The sequence below is a fragment of the Amblyomma mixtum genome, chromosome 9, assembly GCF_055824585.1.
Source record: "Amblyomma mixtum isolate Tamu chromosome 9, ASM5582458v1, whole genome shotgun sequence".
NCBI lineage: Eukaryota > Metazoa > Arthropoda > Arachnida > Ixodida > Ixodidae > Amblyomma > Amblyomma mixtum.
In genome coordinates this window covers 114,301,035-114,322,296 of record NC_143020.1, presented here as the reverse complement: position 1 = coordinate 114,322,296, position 21,262 = coordinate 114,301,035, and the positions used below count along the sequence as shown (strand labels likewise).

At 48.7% G+C, this 21,262-nt stretch overlaps 3 protein-coding genes across 3 annotated transcripts in view; all 3 read right to left on the bottom strand.

The window, feature by feature from the left end:
• LOC149330824 (uncharacterized) overlaps positions 1-21,262 on the bottom strand; it is a 166,439-nt gene that overhangs the window by 23,199 nt on the left and 121,978 nt on the right. The gene's annotated exons all lie outside the window — the stretch shown is intronic.
• Uba4 (Ubiquitin-like activating enzyme 4) lies at positions 531-8,920 on the bottom strand. The gene is made up of 12 exons (XM_089561510.1): positions 8,706-8,920; positions 8,533-8,623; positions 8,264-8,356; positions 7,625-7,745; positions 6,417-6,491; positions 5,368-5,579; positions 4,455-4,517; positions 3,850-4,013; positions 2,743-2,790; positions 2,536-2,635; positions 1,658-1,726; positions 531-894 (listed from the first exon to the last, which is right to left on the bottom strand). Exons 1-12 carry the CDS (start codon positions 8,802-8,804, stop codon positions 746-748), a joined length of 1,284 nt encoding a protein of 427 aa, XP_089417636.1. The 5' UTR covers positions 8,805-8,920; the 3' UTR covers positions 531-745.
• pug (pug C-1-tetrahydrofolate synthase, cytoplasmic) overlaps positions 20,765-21,262 on the bottom strand; it is a 33,040-nt gene continuing 32,542 nt past the window's right edge. The window contains exon 17 of the mRNA XM_089561508.1: positions 20,765-21,179. Coding sequence (XP_089417634.1) covers positions 20,805-21,179 — 375 coding nt within the window. The 3' untranslated portion in view covers positions 20,765-20,804. The remainder of the gene's footprint in view (positions 21,180-21,262) is intronic.

Here is a 21,262-nt window from a genome sequence, read left to right as displayed (position 1 = left end):
ATGTTGGTAGCAACATTTCATCTTTTTAATTTATTGCTGTTATGAATTCTAAAATGCGAAAATGCACATAAAAATCTACACTTACAATAATAACAGGCATTATGTTATGCTGCAAAGAGCTCTCGCAAGTTTTCACAAGCATGCAAAATGCAGCGCACTATCACAAGGGCCTCAAGCCTGCAGTCAAGGCCACCACCACCATTTCTGATTTTGCTACATATGCTTTGATCGTCAGCCACGCATCGCATCACTCAGTCCAGAAATACGTTTCATCTAACCACAAAAGGTTCCGTACAAACATATAGGTGGAAAGACTTCCTTGTTTCAATTTTCCATGTGCCACACTTGCATAATGAATGCACTTATTTTTTTTTTACCCCCAAAATTTATGAATAACACAATCTGGCGGGCTAGTTGGTGGGAATCCATACGATTTCAGCAGCGCGAACACGGTTAGGAAAAGACAGTAGGGACAGGACAGACGGCGCTCTGTCCTGTCCCTACTGTCTTTTCCTAACCGTGTTCGCGCTGCTGAAATCGTATGGATCAAAATTTATGAAAGATTGGATACATTACTGCACAGAGTAATGTATTAACAAAATATTTATGTACTTCAACAATAAAAATAGAGGATGCATTCATTATGCGAGCATGTATGATGTCGAATCATTCATAAAACGGCGAACCTGCTCTGACTAGTGCAGCGTTCCATTTCTCTGCTCCTTAGTGCAAGAAAAGCGTGGGTTCAGTAGGAAGGAAAGCTGGGGTCCACAGTCTTGGTCCAGGCCTCCAGGCCGCCCCGCACGTCGCACACCTTCACCGCCTGCTTCCAAGCCTGCCTCAACTTTTCGACCGCAAGCTGGGAGTCATTGCCGCGACGACAGATGACCACCACTGCAAAAGCAGATTGGCCGCCAGGCAGCTTGTATTCATCCATCACCATCCATCAAGACATTCATCAATATTGTGTACCAATAAGACATGAGGCAGACAGAGGAAACTCTGACAGAGCACACACACGGTGCATACACACTTGTTCTAACTAGCATGAATACTGTCACACGTGTGGAATTTAATGAAACAGATGGCAAACTCTGTAGCAATTTATAAAATGCATATATTTTAGCAGTGAACTATTGTGTATTGAACACTGATAGAGCACTCAAACTATATTAGTTAACTCTTGCTAGTGGTGAGTTGTATGAGTTTTACTGTATGTAAATAGCCTACTTCTCTATACCTGCTCTACCCAGCAATTCCTTCAGCTGGCACCCTACATTTTTTCCTCCCTTGTCAAATAATCCAATGCTAGGACTACACTACGCTTGCACAACTATATAATGCAGTAAACAACACCGAGCTATCCAGCAGTGGATTTAATATTGGCGAGCTGGATGTTGCCAGCAGATGCTGCACAGTTGACATGGATGCCCTGCGGTGAAGTAATGCGCCCTGCCCCTACGAAACTGCAAACCTGACCACAATGGAACGCATGGAAAATGCTTCCCTGGATGTTAACAGACATTGGAACATCATTACAACTGGTCCACACAAATTTCCAAATGACACCTCACCTGGCCGGCGACTCTATAGTATTTTGTCACATAATTTAGCATCCCGGCCACTTCACAATAGGACATGATAAGGGTGCCCTTACCTTCTTCAGCGTCTGCTATCCTTTGCTCCAGTGAACTCAGCTCCTTATCCAGCTCCTCAAACGGAACGTCTGGACAGCAGCACAGTCAACGAAAGCCTAGCGTTTGCAAGTGCAGAGATTTTCCCTGCAGCACATAGGCCACGAACCAAACACACTTGTACAACACAACATAGTGTAGCCTTTCAGTCTAGAGTGATATTTTATTCATTTATTTACAGATACTGCAATCCACAAGAGCTTTTAGCAGGGTGGGAATATAACGCAAACATAATCAGAGGCAACACAACAAAGGGAAGGCAAAGTACACTGCCAGGTACAACAACAAACGCCATAACAATCGCCATTTTTAACACAATGCACTAACCAGCAAAATATGAAAAATTAAGTTTTTTTGGGTCATCAGCAGAGACTGGCGGCAAACAAAGAAAGGGAGGGTTGAGTTACTGCAGTATTATTTAAGTTATTCCAGTCAGTTACAGTCCTGGGGACAAAAAAAAAAAGAATATTTAAAACAATTATTTCTTACACGGAATGGTGTCATAGTTAGTTTATCATAGTGTCATAGTTAGTTTATTTTATCATCTAGCATCAAAGCAGCACTGAGAAGGCTATTGCTCCACAGTTTAGAGTGATACAGACATTAAGGAGTGAGGAACTTCTCGAAATGAGCAATGACAAAGTGACCATTGCAAGCTTTCTTGTTCCAGGTTCCAAGCTTACACAATGTACATAAGTTTGAGCTCCCTTTCAAACATCCTGTGCTAACCGTTAGCTTTCGAGATGAGCTTGAGTACTAGAAATAGCGATATCACATACCTGTGCTTAAAGACCTAAGCGTTCAAACAAGATGTGATGCGAAAAGAACGGACAAAGGATACTGATGCTGCCAGGCAAGTGGCACATCTCATACTGGCACTGAGGTCGGACGTCCAGCAGAAGACAGCCGGACTGCTTGCGCAGAAGCCGATCCCTCAGGTCCTGAAAGAAATCAACATTTCGGAGAGTTGCTGTTACAAGCAATTTTTAGAAGGCAGAAGTGACACCTCCTCGAAGGAGTTTGGAGGAGGACGCAAAAATTAACTCACCTGACACGAAATGCGCAGCTCCTTGGGTAGCACCGAGATGCCACAACACTTGAAAGAAAAAAAAAAAACAAGCAAAACTGTGAAACTGTTGGTAAAGACAGAGCATGAGCCGTCCAACACAATGAAAAGTACCCTTGAAAAGTACACGATGAAAAGTACACGACAACAAAAACATCTCGCACTTGCGATTGTTTCATCTGGTTAGCCGTGACACTGCAGATGACAAACAAAGCAGGTGCAGTTTTGATACCAGTTTCGGACATGCCTCCCTTTTAAAGCTCCAACAATAACAAAGTTTGTGATGTGATACAAAAGTCCCTTCGGCATAAGAATTCTAACACTGCCTGTGGCACATAATGACCAGCATATCTGCAAGGCGTATCACATGCACTAGTTTTTGCTAACTAGAGCTCATTATAAACAGAAAAACAGCACAAAACACATGATATGAAAAGGAAGTGATGAACACAAGTGCTCATGTTTGTCAATTTTTTTTTTCTATGTCCTGCGCTTTTCACTGTTTCTCAGTTTATAATGTGCATCCTGTCCAATTCAAAAAGGAATCATTTCTGCCCCAGTGCCAATTTTCTTCAAAGTGCATAAACTTCTTGTTTTTACCCACCACCTTGCCACGCAGCTCATGAGTGTTACTCCACAAACAACTCTGTCCAATGTGCCAGCCTGCACGTCGGCAAATTTTTTGCCGTCATGCTTCTTTTCAGTGTGCTTTCTATCACCACGTTTTCTTGGAGCCTGTCTTCCATGGCCTCACTGCTATGAATGACATCATCATCATCATCATCAGCCTGACTGCACCCACTGCAGGGCAATGGCCTCTCCTATGTCTCTCCAATTAACCCTGTCCTTCGCCAGTTGCGGCCACTGTATCCCCGCAAACTTGGGTGGGCGGATGAGGTGAATGCCAGCTTTCATACAAATGTCAGTAAGGTGAGCTGCTTACTTCCTGAATCATGTCCGCTGATACTAACTCGAAAATGTGCCACGAGCACCATATCACAAGATCTCTGCATGTATTGCTGAATTAAGAGCAATCTGTGATCCTGCATTGAAAACGGATATCTTCAGCAGATACGAATCACTCATTACCTTATTTGTTGGCCCCATTCCACACCAGGCAGCGTAGTCCTGTACCGTAGCATCTGCAGACGGGTTGGCACAGACGGGACAGTCAGGCAGCTTTCCCCTCAGCGCCACCTGTCGCCACCTGGCATCGGTGCCGTCAAACAGGAGCAACTTTCCAGAACAGACCTCTGCAACATACATACGTCATTTCCTCTTTTACTGCAAGGGCTTGCATTATAAATTTGTTAATGGACTGTTTTAAAGGAACACCAAACAGACCAAATGCTTTCCACAAGATAAACACTCTAAATTCTGCTCGTAAAGCATGTTTCTGAACTCAAGCACAATATCAAAATCGAAATTCTACACACTTAACAAATTAAAATGAAATAGTTTGATTTCACTCGGACAGTAAATTTTTAGCGAACTTTTACATGCCAAAGCAAGGCTGCAGGCTCTCATAGTGCAGGGTTTCAGCAGACTAATGTCACCTAATGTGCGTCAAAACTTAAGCATATGAGTGTTTCTGATTTCTGGCTGCTATGCTCGGGAGTCAAACCCGCAACCTTCTATTGCGCAGCGAGATACAAAATCGGGGCGGTTATGCATCATTTCACAGCAGAACTTACCTCCACAGCCAGTCAGGATTTTCACCACTTCCAGCGCTTGCATGCAGCCAATGATGCCGGGAACTGGACAGACAAATATAGAAAGTCTCAAGCGCATGGCCAAAGAAAAATGTTGGAACCCAGGGCTACTGTATAACTTTCAGCAATTATTCCAGACCACTTTACATTATCAGCATTTTCGACAATGTTTTTTTTTACTGATCATGCACCTAAGAAAACTTCCTGGTCAATTTTGTCTAGCAGCTAGCTCAGAGCAGCAAAGACTGGTAAGGTAGGACTTTGTATTCCATGAATGAAAGCAGGCTTGTATCATGTGAACATTGCATGCACCTTATGTATCACATTCTTCATCCAACGTTTTCCATCTGAATTTGAGGGAGAATGGTACAACTATAAGGCATAGAAATTGTAGTAAAGATCTTTCACAGATATTGCCACACAGCTCAGCATCCGCTACACGTCAATTCTGAATGTACCGTACGTAAGTGCAGCCTAAATTTATTCCATTCTGTAGCTACAATTGAATTTGGTAACTACTTAACAAATACAAGGCAATGATGCACTGTAGAATAACGAAAAGAAGCTCAGACAGACACTCACGACATTCATTCATTCTGCCCAAAATCCACATTCCTATCAATAAAGCTTTAATTGACGGATGGATTACAGGGCCAACTCCTACAGTATGAAACATGGTTTACACAACATAAATATCGTAGTTTCCTTTCCGCCTAGCTATTCAACTTAAAATTTCGGCTACAGCACTTGCCATCAGAAGTCTCGTTAGGCTGCAAAGTGGGAGCCTTTTTTTGTTTCAGTGCATAAAAAAAAATAAAGCGTTTGGTGCTCCTAGGTTCCCTACACAATTGTGCCCAACAGTGATGGGATGGATACGTGCCCATTCCGGCGACACCGCCTTCCGAGCAGTTGGTGACCGTGGTGGTGGGCGGTGGCTGGGGGAAGAGGCACCGATAGCAGGGCCCACCACGGTGTCCGTACACCGTCAGCTGACCCTCCCAGCGCAGCGCGCTGCCCGACACTAGCGGTCGGCCCAAGCGTATGCAGGCGTCATTAACCAGGTATCTGGTGGCTGCGTTGTCGCTGGCGTCCACCACCACCTGGTACCTTAACGACCACACGTTTGTGAAATCAGGTTGTGCATTCAGTTTCCAGCCCTGCTTCAGTGAAGGAAAGTTTTTCAAAACGGCTGATAGCATGACAGTGAATGTAGTTAGACAAAGGTAGATTTAAATTTCTAAAGCTCACAACTTAAGTGTAGATATTTATGCCTCAGCATCAACTTGATGCTATGTGCAGTGCCCAGCCTAGAGCATTCTTTTTTGCAACAGAACCACACGCAAGCAACTGATATTTTTTTACTACCGTGTCACACACCCTGTAATAGCAATACGAAGCTTCTCAATAGTCACAAGTAATGAAGAGGCTTCAGTAAGTTGTTGGCTTCTTAAAAGGTACTGCACAAAGGCAACAAATAGATACAGACTCTCTTATGCTAACATAAAGGTGTGCTAACTATGAGACAAGATTAGACAGCGCGGAAAAACACAGAAATGACACGTAACCAGAAGTGTACTGGTTTCGTGTCGCTTCTGCGTTTTTTCATAGTCATGTCTAGTCTCTAAGTTGGCATATTAATATGTTAATATGAATAACCAATTAGCCCCCTTTAAAGATTAAAGACTCTGCATTGTTTTTCATCTTTCACAGTTGTGCTCCAGTGGTCTGTAATGTAACCTTCCTGAAATCTAAGGTTCGACAACAGCCCGTCTCATCGGATAGTAAACTCGAACCTCACAAAAAAAAAACAAGGGTGAAAAATCTCAAGACAGTTCAGCTTCCATTCCAGATTATGGTTCCATAACCTTCCTATGCTTCAGAATAACAACAATGCAATAGTCAGAAATGCTAGAGGCGAACAAAATATAAACAAGCAGCTCTTACCTGCCGATGACATCCAAGGCATTAGAACTGCCGAGAACCGCATAGTGCTGCACATATTCTGGCTGCGAGTTTAGCCTATGGGAATAAATACAAGAATCATGAAATGCATCAATTAGCCAGTTCATATATTACAGGCAATGACAATGAGCGAGTTGCATACCTATGCTAAATGCACAGTACAAAATGGCAGAAATGACAAATGTACACAGGGCAGCCACTTTAGCAGCTCTATGCTACTGACAACATTACAGGATATTGGTAAAATGCAAGACACTCGCACATACTTAGCTGTGAAGCATAAAAGCAGAGTATAAAAATACAAGGCAGAAATTTCAGCATGACAAAACAGAATTAAGTTCCCACATGCAGAAATCTTCCTAGCTGAAGGCCACTCAGCTTTCTAGAGATGGTTGAGCAAAAGAAAAATCAAGCACCACTGAAGAATGGTACAGTGGAATCAGTGTATCCAGCATATGCGGTATTTTTATCACAAGGTGTCAAGCACCATTGAAATCGCCGCAAGGTTTACCCAATGGAATATACGCACTGGCCCCAAAGTACAGGTGAACATTTAAGAAAAACGCCAATCGTTAGATGAGTAACGACTATCCACAAAATGCAGGCAGCTGTGAAAATTTTGTGACAATGATGACACCAAAATGCGAACGAGTCAACTGCAGATGACGCTGCACCGTGTATGCCCTTGTGACGCCCCTCGAAATCTGCAACACGGCGATGGCTTTCAGTGGGAGGAATTTTGTTCGCGTTTTTTGGAATATACAGCGTGTCTAAGGCACTCCAACTTAAAAAAAAATAGAATCATATGCTCTTCTATTATTTACAGAAGTACAAAACTGCAGTATATGGAACAACCATGTGAGTGCATGTTATGAGCGGCTCTGGAGATCCATTTTTAGACGTGGAAGGTAATGCTTGATGCTCCACTGCCAACATCGGTGGCTGGGAGCAGAGGAAGACCTACAGCCTTACATGCCTCGATCTTTTTATCAGGAAAAACTGTAGGCGTGAACCAGTCCTCTCCATTCCGCATTCTAGAGTCTCTGGCTTGCTTGAGTTAAGTGGAAGCATACTCATGGCAGCAGGGATGCCAAATAATTTTGCCTGAGTGGCGACAACCACACACCCTGTTGAATGTGCGGTTTAGTTCGAAGCATCATGATGGCAGGGGCAAGTTCCACAGGACTTACTGCCGGAGGGCAATCACCAGTGAATCTACTTTGGACAAGCCCACTTTGGCTTCCGAGTGGAGGATCTGTCGGTGGAGGTTGCTCGTTTCCACAGCATCAAAATCAATTATTCCTATTCGACCTGAAACGAAACGAAATGAAAGCGGCTCGTAAATGAACATACCAGTACACAGTACGTAATGAAACCAATATGCAGGGTACAAATTTGCAAAGAAAAAAATTCCTAACAAAGACACAGCAAAATCATTCATGCAATGCAGCTCATGATTTATAAAGTATTACTTCCACTTGGTGCCTCAGGTTCGAATTAATAATGCAAACTGAACGTGTATGAAATTATTGGAAACAGGTTACACCTGCTTTACACGTCATTCATGAAGTATGGCTTAGAATCGATTGGCGCATTTATTTTATCAGCTACATGCACTCCTTGACTATACAACAAATTCAAACTTTCTGCTTCAAGCTTTTTAATTACGCACAACGGCGTAACGTTGTGCATTCTACTGCGATGTCACAACAGCATGTTTGCGTCGAGGAATGGTTTCTCTTCAAGTATTAAAACATTGACCGAACAGCGTCTACCTCAACCCCAACATGTCAGCTGTACTTGTGCATATTCTACATAAAGTGGCATACCAACTCCAGCAGCTGCTAGGTACGCAGCACACGGGCATCCCAACCCGCCAGCTCCAACGATTAGCACGGATGCCGACTTGAGAGCCTTCTGACCTGCACGGAACGAATTGCGTTATTAAGGAAAGTCATGATCCCGATGAAAAGGAATTCAAAGCTCATTTGCGTGCGTTATATACCATTTAAGCAGAAGCAACAATGAAAACATGCACGAATTACCCTCACTCCAAAGAAATCGATTCGGTCAGTTGAGAAGTTTCGGATGAACTTACCTTGTACGCCGAAGCCTGGCAGCAACATCTGTCTGCTGTAACGTGACACATCGTCCCTGCTCAAAGCCGCGTCGATCACACCTCCCAGAGCCTTCAACAAGCGAATAACCGAGTCAGCATGAGCTAAGGCCGCGTGAAAATGGAATGCCGGCATCGGAAACGCATGTCTTTACCTGTTGGTGCGACAGAGCTTGACGAAGCCGCTGTATCTCCTCATCCTTCGCTTCCACTTGGGCGCGTAGAGCAGCTACCTCCGAGTCATGCGTGTCCATTTTAAACTTTTCTAATAAGCCAACAACGGAAGGCACAGCTGCGGACCACTTTTCGCAGTGCGTCAAAACGACCGGGCGCAGCACAACAAGCAACCGTCAACCGGAACCACATGTTGGACACCCTAGCAACGCCCAAACAACGCTCCTATGAAACCTTGGCGTCACTTCCGCCTCTGTTTGGCGCCACTTTAAAGGTCCGTTCGATTCACCTGTACTACGTGAACTGGTTCTCGCGGTGCTGCACTTCGCCCGTTTAGGCGGTGCAAAATGGCGCCGTCTGCACGACGCCATTCGTTTCAAAAAAGTGCAGACGTTGTGCAGGTCTAGTTCAGCAAAACTGTGCACCCCCTCAGTGGTCGGTGCCGAAACGGTGCAGCTGCAGCCGCCATGGAAGCAGACGACGGCTTGCGCGACGATGGCTTGCGCTTTGCGATAAACGGCGGAGATACTCAAATTATTCCACTCATCGATGAGAACGGTGCCCCGCACGGGTCCGACTCTTATGGAACGTGACTGGCCACCCGAGAAGGCGGCGACGGAGGTGGGAACGGTGGCCCTCGCTGGCACGTAGGCGCCCAAATCTTTAACTGGCGTGCGCGAGCGGCGACTTTTCTGTGCGTCAGCGCCGTATGACGGGGCGAAGTTGGAAACAGGATGAGGCTAAGCGCATGCTCACAAAGCGCGCTCGGCTGGGCCCGTCGTCTGCCAGGCTGTTCCTTCTTAAGGACGTCACCCCTTATTATCGCGTTTCGACGAGCAGGCAGCGTGAGTAGACGAATGGTTTTGCTCGCATTTTACGTTCCGAAGAACAGCGTTGTAGCAACCAAGCGAGGAAATAAAACCGAAAGATAGGCCGGACACTCCCAATCATGCGATAAGGCGGAGAACGTATATCGTTCATGTGTTACTTGCTGACGCGAAAGCTTTTTTTCATCTGCACGAAGGGCGCTTATCAACACTCTGCGTGCTTTATGCTTCAGCGTGGCGACGAAACTAAAAGGCCGCTGTGAAACTGAAGTGAAGCTGCTCTGCAGCCGTGCTCGCTGCAGTTCGGAACAGTTATCATGATGCCACTCCGTGTATGTCAAGCGACAAGGTTCCGAATTATAGGGATGTCATTGGGAGGCTCATTGCAGAAGGAGATGCTAAAGTAACTGGAGTGTCGGGGGCTTCAGTGGGCAGAATCATACGTGCCTACTGGGACGAAGGTCGGATCAAAGATGCTCCTCGCTACCTCACCAGGAAAATAAAAGAAGACTTGCAGATTGTTGCCTGAGCTAGTGATAACCCTTTCATAACGATAATGACCCATGTTCTCCATTCATAATGATAACGACCCATGTTCTCCGGCTTATTGCATGATTTGGCGTGTTCGGCATATCTTTCAGTTTTATTTCCTCGCTTGGTTGCTACAACGCTGTTCTTCGGAACGTAAAATTCGAGCAAAACCATTGGCCTACTCACGCTGGCTGCTCGTCGAAACGCGATAAGAAGGGGTGACGTCCTTAAGAAGGAACAGCCTAGCAGACGACGGCCCCAGCTGAGCGTGCTTTGTGAGCATGCGCTTAGCCTCATCCTATTTCCAACTTTGCTCCGTCATATGGCGCTGACGAACAGAAAAGTCGCCGCTCGCGCACGCCAGCTAAAGATTTGGGCGCCTGTACCTTGCATCTCTCGACCACCCTGCTCTTGACGGACCTGTACCGCGGCGTCTTTCCTTTGGACTAATAGTGTTATAACAGTATTCGAAGCCGGTTATGTTAACTAAAAGGTAAAGACGTGCACGCAGCATGATGCACGTTGTGGCAGCAATCGCTTAACATGTAAGTCGGCGCGTGCACAGCTCAGTCGATAGTGTTCAGTAAAAGAACAGACGTGCGGTTCGCTTAGCTGCCGCGAGGCTGCATCGAGGCTGATGCATGGCAATGCTTCGCTGCGATGTACTGTTTGAAGATTCTTCATGCGGCTCGGGACGTTGGCGGCCGTTGATATATGGGCGCCACGCTACTGGCTGCAATTTGGTGGCGACGCCTAGGCTAGCAGACGACCAGACCTGCACTCTACCATTCGTTTTGAAAGCAGCCAGTGCCAAGCTGCACCTGAACTGCATGAACTGGCGCTGCACGCTTGCGGCACCGCCGCGGAACTTCACAGACCTGGTGCAGGGAGTGCAGGATAATCGAACGGACCTTAAGCCAGTCTAAACTCCTACACTGACGCTCGTTTTCTTATTCCCGAAGTTCATGCTTTAGGAGCCAAACTATCTGTGCAAATTTATGTCAAGTGCCGGAAATTTATCAGTAGATTCTGTGCGAAAGTTTTTGTGCATGTAATGAGTCGTCGCTGGGAGCCAACAGGAAGTGGTGGTAGTTGTGGTGGCGGAAGATTCAAATCAAGAGAAAAGTTTCCGATTATGGGCCCGTCTTGGGCTTAAGTGCTGAGGGCCGCTGCTTTGGTTTGGAGGGTAAGGATGGGAGTGTGGCCCGGTTCTAGCTAGAGTTGTGCATATGCCATATGCAGGAACATTAGTTCTGGCATGACCACGTTACGTGGTAGAGTGAGGCATACTTTCAGCAGTGTGAGAATGTTCCAGACTAGTGAGGCCATCGAGATTCTCAGCAGATGGCCAACAGGCTATGACACAGTGAGAACTATAAGGCTGTCTCAACGCTACCTCGCAACTCTCGTCTCCGCATTCTCGAATATTGCAATGCTTTTGTCTGGTGTGGTCCCTACGGGATGGAAACAGGCAAAAATTGTGCCCGCCTTGAAACCTGGCAAGCAGCCAACAAGCTACGCATCTTTCCGGCCCATTGTCCTGCTGAGTTGCGTAGCTAAGCTTATGGAGAGAATCATCGTTTCACGAAGTAGAGAAAGGAGTACCTCAAGGGACCGTACTCAGCCCTCTCCTGTTCAACATCCCTGCTACGCATAACAAGAAACCTACCCGAGGAGCACACATTACGATTTATGCCGATGACATATGCATCTGCAGTGCGTCAAATTCGCTCCACGTCACCTAGCAGCGTCTCCAGAGAGCGGTATTGAACATCGCCATGTATTTGATCCTGCGAAGTCTGCAACGCTCGCCAGAAAAAAAAATGCTGTCATAGCTTTCACAAGAAACAAGGAAAATACCGGATACCCGCTTCTCTTAGGTGGACGGGTGCTACCTTACGCGCAAGATTACCTTAAGTACGGTTACCTTACGTACGATTCTTTGGAATTGTTATAGACAGGAGTCTCTCTAGGACTCGCCAGATTAAAATGCTCCGTGAGAGCGTTGCCACAGCGTATCAAATTTCGAGATTCATGGCGGTAACACGATGGGGTTGCAACTACTGCTCCATGGTTCTTCAAAAACCTTATGTAGAAGGAATATTCCGTTACTTCTTGCAGGTTCTTCACAGACTATCGCGAACAAGTAAAAGGTCACTAGAGGCCGCGAGGAACAACTGCCTGCGAGTCTGTCTTGGCCTCCCCAAAGGGTTCATCGGCTTCGGGAACAGCAGCGGAAGCAGTATATCTTCAGCTCGACGTCATTGCCTTCAGGGTACTATACGAACTATGCCGCAGCCCACTCTATTAAATTTCAGCGGATTCCAGCTCTGTGGAATCACAGCCAACGAAAAAGTGGATGAAGCAGCCCGCAGAGGTCATCAACGTCGGAATTACAAGCTGATTTACTTCACGAGATCTGAGGTATCTGGGCTAGTTTGGCCGGGAGTGTCAGTAGGGAGAGATCAAAAAGAATAAGTGGGAGCACCGAGCCGTGGGGTCCCTATTGGTCCCTTTTCCTATTAGGAAAGGGGTCGTCATGAGGTGTTCTTTGCCGAGTTCCGCCGTACGGTTACCCAGGAACTCGCGGATGTAGTCGTACGTTCAGGATCTCGGGTTCAAGAACTGTAGAATTGTAGAGGGTGGTGGTGGTGGTGAAAACATTTATTTCGAATGAACTGGAGGTATGTTTGGATCAGCCCGTAAGGGACCGATCCTTACAAACACTAGGTGGAGGTCCCTAGTATGGGACCCCAGTGGCGGTTGCCGCTGCCCGGGCGCGCCCGACTAAGGCTTGTTGGGCCTGTAAGTCGTGGCAGCCGAGCAGGGTCGCCTCCCAGTTCTCCCGGGTTGGGTTGGGGATGGGGGGAATAGCGGGGTTGGAGGGGCAGGCCCACACCATGTGATAAGTGTCAGAAGACACTGCACTACAGTGTGGGCAGCTGCCGCTAAAGGAGGGGTCAAAATGTTTTAGCGCTGCCGGGCACAGCAAAGTATTGGTGAGAAGGCGGAGAAGGAGCCGCTCATCCGCCTTCTTCAGGCCTTTACATGGGCTAGGGTAAAGGCGATGACAATTTTGATAATATGTTGTAATATCTTTGAATGTATAGACCGGATTAAAATCGGGTTCCTGATCGGATGGGGAGGAGAAAACAGCCCGGTGAGAGAGCGCGCGGGCGGCTGCGTCTGCTGCCTCGTTTCCTGCCAACCCCTGATGAGCAGGGGCCCATATGAGGTAACGGTGTGCGGGGTCCGTATCCCGTATGCAATTTTGATATATTCGATAGGCTAGGAAGGGAGTGCAGCCTTGTTCGACGTTCCGACAGGCCCCTCGCGAGTCGGTGATTATGTATTTTAAATTGGAATGTGAGGCCGCGAGAGCAATCGCGACCTCTTCTGCTTGTGTTGCACTGCGAGCTCTAAAAGTTAGGCCGTTAACTGTGTTGCTGTTGTGAACTACCGCGGCCGTGTACCATCCCCCGTGGTGAGGGCCGGAAGCGTCCACGTAGTATACACCTGTTTTGTTGCCATAATATCGGGCTAGCGCTTCCGCTCGTGCCAGGCGCCGACCATTATGGTCTTCATGTGACATGTTTGCTGGAAGAGGCCGCACGTGGAGGGCACGTCTCCACAGTTCCGGGATGCGAAACCTGTCTTCCATTGGAGGGGTGTGTTGGATATGGAGTCGAGCAAGAAGGCGGCGACCCGACTCCGTTAGCGACAAGCGCGTGTACTGGTTTGGATCACCTCGTGTGATACGTTATCGAAGGCTTTGGTGAGGTCAAGCCCTAAGATAGCTGTCGTGCCTCCTTTGATTGGAGGCGGGGGGTAGAGAGGGGAGGAGGGGGCATATTATTTGTCTCGACAGTTGAAGCATTGCGCCTTGCGCCGAGGCTCGTAGCCGAAAGCTCAACATGGTGAGGGGTAGGACTTGAGCCTAATTAGTACGACGTGTCCATCAATTTGTCTGTACTATCAGCATCAATTGAAACGCGAACAAGCCAATTGAAACGCGAACAGCACAACTCGCAGATATTATACTAGGGAGGCAAAATACATGAGCAGCTGATTTTCCCATCGAAGCCGAAAAGACCGCTCTTCTGAAATGTTAATAGCCCACGCCTGTATTTCATCTCCAGCTTCTAATATGCTTGATTTTTTGTGCTCGCGTTTCACGTCTTTTGTTCGCATTTCATTTGACGCTGATAGTACATGGAGTAGGGGAGATGGGCCGAAGGTTTCTTACCGAAAAGCTTTCGCCTGGTTTAGGGATTAACGTGATCTTAGCGTGTTCCAGGCCTCGGGCAGTCCTCCTTCGTCCCAGCACTCATGAGCTCGGTATAGAGCCGATATGGAGGTGCCGTCCGAGTTTCGTAGGGCTTTGTTGGTGATCCCGTAGGGCCCCAGGGACGAGCTGGTACGGTGTTGTGCTAGGGCTGCCAGGGCCTCTGCTTCAGAAATTGGCGAGTCTAGTGCGGGGTTTCCATCACCCAAATAGTCGGGAATCGGGCATTGAGCTGTTGTATGAATGCTACCAGCTTCTGAGCTGCAGAAGGAGCTCCACATCTGCGCCTTCGAATTTGTTTGGTTTGGTTTATGGGGTTTAACGTCCCAAAGCGACTGAGGCTATGAGAGACGCCGTAGTGGAGGGCTCCGGAAATTTCGACCACCTGGGGTTCTTTAACGTCCACTGACATCGCACAGTACACGGGCCTCTAGCATTTCTCCTCCAAAGAAATTCCAGCCGCCGCGGCCGGGATCGAACCCGCGTCTTTTGGGTTAGCAGCCGAGCACCATAACCGCTGAGCCACCGCAGCAGCCCTTCGAATTTGTGTACTATATTCTCGAGACCTTTCTTAGGGGTGGATTTGAGCCCAGTTTGATCGAGGATCTATTTGAGCGGGTTGTCCTCAAACTTGCGCAGATCATTCTTCGATGGTTTTATCAAGTTGAGCGACTTCAAGACCCCGCTTTAATTTCTGTGTCCTCCATTCTCTCTGGTGGTTGTTTCTTTCCTTCCAGACAGTGGCGGCTATCGATCTGGTCTTGTGTAGCCTCCCCTGGGAGCTCCTCCGTGGTTTTCACATCATCGCGGAAGGTGACAGACCAGTCGGTTAGGTTAACTTGGTGGGCGCGGTCTCGTTTTGCAGGCTGCGGAACGAGTTCCACCTGCCGCGGTGGCTCAGTGGTTATGGCGCTTTTCTACCGAGCCGGTTGAATCTCTTCGCGGGAGAAACGAAGACTGGGCGTGTGACAGACAAAAGAGGCAGAGTACCACTAATACCGCCGAGCATTACCCAAGACCATGCATTCATGCCACTGTATGGAACGGTCGACGGTGCACTGCCTTTTGAATGAGACCTAGTAATTTTTTTTACACTTCATTGAGCGCTTCAGCACACGTTGCTGGAATTGCCCTCAATCTCCCTTCCTGCGTCAGTCCTTAAGATATATCGCGATGCCTACATTTCGGATGTACTCACAACGCTTGAGAAAGCCCGCCTTGGGAAGGATTCAGCCATCTTTGGATGTCGAATGCGCCTTCGAACGCCTCCCTCCCGTTCTCCCCATTCTCCTACACCTTATACGCCGCTGTTGAAAGACTGAGTCCGCGACCGAGTAAGAGGGAGGCTACGATGATGGAGGCGGTGCTGATCCACCCTTGTCGCAGCTCTAAACGTGGAGCCCAGCGGGGCGCTGCTGTGGCGAGGCTGGAACAGCATCGCATCCGTCTTCGTGGCCGAGTGCTGCAGGACCAGAGTCCAAAGATACGCATCGAAGGTGGCATGTGCGTGTTTGAGGGCGAGACCAACATACCTTGGGTCGTGGGGTCTCCGTATAGAAGGTGATGCCGTCGGCGTGACGGACTCGAGGACGGGATATAGAGGGCATCGTGGAGAATAGAGACGGCTAACTTGGAGAGAGCGCCCTGCTGGACCCCGAGGCTTGAGCTAACCTGCCGCGGTTGGCTCAGTGGTTAAGGAAGGCGCTTGGTTAATGAACTGAAGTACCCGGGTTCAAACCCAGCCGAAGCGACCGCGTTTCGATGGAGGTGAAGAGCAAAAGGCGCCCGTGTGCTGTGCGCCCGTGGAAAACAGGCGCGTAGATGTCACAGAAAAGCCAACGCAGGGGGTATGGGAGGCAGCTCTGTCCAGCTCCGGCGGTACCCATCAAACACCCCAAGGAATTCGAGTATTGGTGTTGAACAAACGTTGGTCATTTGCATTACAGTCGTCACAAGAGCCAGTGCAGCAGCCTTCGCCTACGGAGTTCCAGAATAAGGACCCCTCACGACCTCCTAAAAGTTTTTTTTTGGGGGGAGGGGGAGTAAATGGAGCAGAATCTGTCTCGCATACTTCGGTGTTGATACCTGGACCGCGCCGTAAGAGAAGGGATAAAGGATGGACTGAGAAAATAAAGGAAGAGGTGCCGTAGTGGAGGCCCGAATAATTTAGACACCTGGGGATCTTCAATGTGCTCTGTCGAGCATCAGGGTCCAGCGGAGTGCTCTCTCCTAAAAGTGTTCATTAAGCATTTTTACCACCACCACCACCACCATACCCTTCCTCCACCAACCTCCCCCTTCTTCACCCACCAAACACCCCAAGGAATTCGAGTATCAGTGTTGAACAAACGTTGGTCATTTGCATTACAGTCCCAAAGTAGTAATGTTTTAGCTTACTCATTCAGACTATTTGCCGTCCATATGTCACATACCTGTTAAGGATTCATTCGTTCGTTTGCTTCCATCAATGCAGTGAACAGTGTTCGTACCATGTGCATGCATTCGACCTTGACGCTTTTCTGAGTGAATCTAAAAATCTTAAGCAGTTGGTAAAAAAAAAATTCAGGGGGCACTTTGGCTGTCTAAAGTGCGTAGAGGCGAAAGCGTTTTCCGCACCACTTTGCCTATGTGACACTAGTGACGTCACTACTGGATGACGGCACACATAACTAAGGATTAATTACTAAGCAATAACAAATCACTAATTAATTACTAATTTAATGGTTAATGGCTAAATGCCAATTAACTACTAATTAATGACGCTTAAGCTTCGCCTCTAGGAATGGAACGCGACAGCGTGTTGCAGTTCTGCCAGGAAGTCCACGGAACGTCACCACCCGTTCGGCGCGATGCGTTGCCCTTTGAACGCAACGCTTTTCGAGGAAAGGAAATGGCGCAGTAATTCTTTGTCATCTGGCCGCCGCGGTGGCTCAGTGGCTATGGTGCTCGGCTGCTGGCCCGAAAGACGCGGGTTCGATCCCGGCCGCGGCGGCTGAATTTCTTTGGAGGAGAAATTCGAGGCCCATGTACTGTGCGATGTCAGTGCACGTTAAAGAACCCCAGGTGGCCGAAATTTCCAGAGCCCTCCACTACGGCGTCTCTCATAGCCTCAGTCGCTTTGGGACGCTAAACCCCATAAACCAAACCAAACCATCTTTGTCATCTCGGTGGACACCCGAACCGCACCGTACAGGAAGGGAGGAAGTGGGAGTGAAGGATGGTTTGGTTTGGTTTATGGGGTTTAACGTCCCAAAGCGACTAAGGCTATGAGAGACGCCGTAGTGGAGGGCTCCGGAAATTTCGGCCACCTGGGGTTCTTTAACGTGCACTGACATCGCACAGTACACGGGCCTCTAGAATTTCTCCTCCAAAGAAATTCTAGCCGCCGCGGCCGGGATCGAACCCGCGTCTTTCGGGTCAGCAGCCGAGCACCATAACCGCTGAGCCACCGCGGCGGCCGGGGGGGTGAAGGAACAGGGGCCGTAATGAAGAAAATGGACACTGTATTTGAGGAAAGGAAATACGCGGGAACAGTCTCACATATCTCGGTGGACACCCGTCAAAACGCGGACACATCTGTCGACACGGCTGCCGACACGGCTGTCGACACGGCTGCCGACACGGATTGCTAACGACAGCGAGGCAATAGAGGCTTTCGCCTTAATATTAGCTTTGCCTAAGAATCTATGCGGGCTGTCAAGCAAAAAATGCGCCCATCGACAACCTCTACATTCTCTTTTCGCTCTCCTCTCTCTCTCTCAATTCCTTTCTTAATTGCGTTTTTGGCACTTTTCGCGCATTTCATTTCACAACCTCTTCCTACAGCTGACCCGTATACAGCGCGGTAGTATCGCTAGCGGTGCTTTTGTTGCGAAAGCAGCACTACGCTAGTCACCAAGCTATTTCGCGGAGCTGACGAAAGGCCACACTGCGCATGCGCGAGGAGCAGTGACGTCACGCGGCGCACAGGTGGCGCGGCGGGGCCGCCGCAGCCGCCGCGCGCTCTCCATCGCCTCGCCGACAGTCTCCCTCTTTCTCTGTCGCTCTCTAATGCGCAGTAGCGATTGCGCATCGCCATCTGCGTGGTTTGTGGGGTATATAAAAATTCAGGGGGGCACTTTGTTGACCTAAAGTGCGGTCAGGCGAAAGCCTTAAGCGCGGTGTACACCTAAACCTCGCCGTAACGGGAAGGGATGGGAGTGAGCGAAGACACCGTATTCACTAGACGCGCCTTTGTTCATCCCAAACCATCGAGTTGGCATGGCGGAGAGGTTAGCGTGCTCGTCTCGCACTCCGGAGACCGGGGTTCGATTGCCGATCTCGACCAATTTCCTACTCGGTTTTATTTATTTATCTGGCCTGACTATAAAGGTTAATTAGGATGATTAGGCTAATTAGGTAATTAAGAAATTAACTAAACTAAGTCCCACTTACTTGGAGGGTCACTCTACGATCCCTTTAATTGCAAGGTGAAAAACGTAGCGCAAAGAGACGAGGACACAGAAAGACGAACAACACACGGCGCCGTGTGTTGTCCGTCTTTCTGTGTCCTCGTCTCTTTGCGCTACGTTTTTCACCTTGCAGTTATGAACCAACAAGCCCAAGCATATACCCTTTAATTGGTTGCATGGTTACTAGCCAAAGTACAATTGGCCCCGTTTGAAATTCGCGCACTGTGACGTCACGACCGCTTCGACCAATTGAAAAGCGTGACATTTCTGTCGACAACTTCTGCTTACAACGACGAGGCATTAAAGGCTTCCGCCTTAAAATTGGCAGTGGCTTAGTTCTGCTATGCCAGGATATACGTAGCGTGAGGTGAGGGCGAGGTGTCCACATCTCGGTGGACACCTGAACCAGAGGGAAGGCGCATAACTGACCTCTTGGAACAGTGGACACCTCAACCGTGCTTTAAGCTAAGTGGCGGTAGTGACAGGTGTGCGCTGCATGCGTTGGCATTGACAACGTTGTGCCAGAAACGCGGCGCTGAAGCCATAGGCTGTCGGCGTTCGTTATGTTGATTGGCGTGGAGTTGACCACGTTTTACACTCGGATCATTTTAAGGAAAGGCAGTGCGCATAATGGCTCCCTGGGTCAGTGGACGCCTCAATCATGCTTGTAGGTACGTGGGGTGATGAGAGAGAGAGATGTGAGCTGCAGGCATTGACAAGGTTATGCCAGAAACACGGCGCTGAAGTCATATAGGCGTTCATTGGCGTTGTCAACGTTTTACACGCCGATCATTTTAAGGAAAGGAAGGCGAGCGCGACGAGGCACGCCAGCTGTGCGTAGTGACGTCACTTGCTCCTCGCGCATGCGCAGTATGGTCGTGCAAGAGCACGCGAAACGGCGATACTGTGGGCAATGTAGCTCACGCAACAATATATGGCTACGCGCAGATGTTGCTTTCGCAATCCTCCAGGTTTAACCAGAGCTAAACCGCAGACAATTTTTACAGCCATCACCGATGCATACTGCACGAGAAAAATGTTTCTCAAGACACCTAACCAAGTCTAAAACAAGAAACGGGAACATTTGTGTGTGTAGGCGTGCGTGCGTGCTTCCAAGGCCGGATTGGTCCGGTTTGAGCCATGGTTTGGTGTACGGGGGTTTAACACCCCAAAGCGACTAAGGCTACGAGGGATGCCGTGCTGAAGGGCTCCGAAAATTTCGGCCACCTGGGGTTCTATAACGTGCATTGACATCGCACAGTACACGGGCCTCTAGAATTTTTCCTCCACAGCAATTCGACCTCCGCGGCCGGGATCGAACCCGCGTCCGTCGAGGCAGTAGCCGGGCACCATAACCACTGAGCCACCGCGGCGGCTCGATTTCAACCATGCATTTCTTCTTCCACCGAAAAAAAAAAATGGCGGAAAGCTTGCTTTTTCTATTCAAATTTTCTCGTTTCTTTTCCCGTACTGCAGGATAGCAAACTCATTCTCTCTTCCCGTGAACCTAGGCCGCCTTTCCTTCCCCTCTTTTTCTATCTCCCTTCCTATTATTACTATTATTACGTTTTTTTTTAAATCCCTCTGATATAAATCTCAGAGTCCATCTCCTGCGTGCACTTCCCGTTTCTTTTTGGTCTTTCACTTTCTGTTGACCTCTCTCTTCCCCAGCATTCTTCTCTTTCTATTTATTACTTAGTTTATTTATTTTCCCAAGAGAAAAAAAATTGATCACAAAAACTCTCTATGCACCCCTCTTCTTGGCCGATCCCCCTTTGTGGGTACGCGCCATTCTACGAGGTGAATAACAACAATAACAGGGCTTCGTCTTCTTCACCGCGCCGTTGTGTTTCGAACAATGCGCTGTTTCAGGCTCCAATGGCTACCTCACACAGCCGTCGATGCAAAGTAGTGCACCCACTCCAGTACGTTTTATATCAAACCAATTCGGTTCCGAAAACAGAACGTGTATTATATGCGCATCTCTCAGAAGAGTCCCAGCGGCTGCCCCGTGGCGAGGTCCAGATCGACGTCCACCAGGGCCGGCCTGGTGGGCAGACCGGGCATGGTGGTGACGTCACCGGCCAGCGCGTACACGAATCCCGCGCCAGCGCTGAGCCTCAGCTCGCGCACGGGCAGCACGAAGTCCCTGGGCGAGCCCAGCAGCTTTGGGTCGTGCGACAGAGACAGGGGCGTCTTGGCGATGCACACCGCCATCCGGCCGTAGCCCTGGCGCTCGAAGCGCTCCGCCTGCTTCTGGGCCAGGGCGCTCAGCTCCACGCAGCGGGCCCCGTAGATGGTGCGAGCCACGGCCTCCAGCTTGGCCGCGATGCCCAGCGACAGGTCGTAGGAGAAACGAAGCTGCGGGCGCAAAGGACGTAGTACAAGTCAGAGAGGCAACACCGCTGAGACTCTGGACCGCGGCTCGGGCGAATCGGTATTCG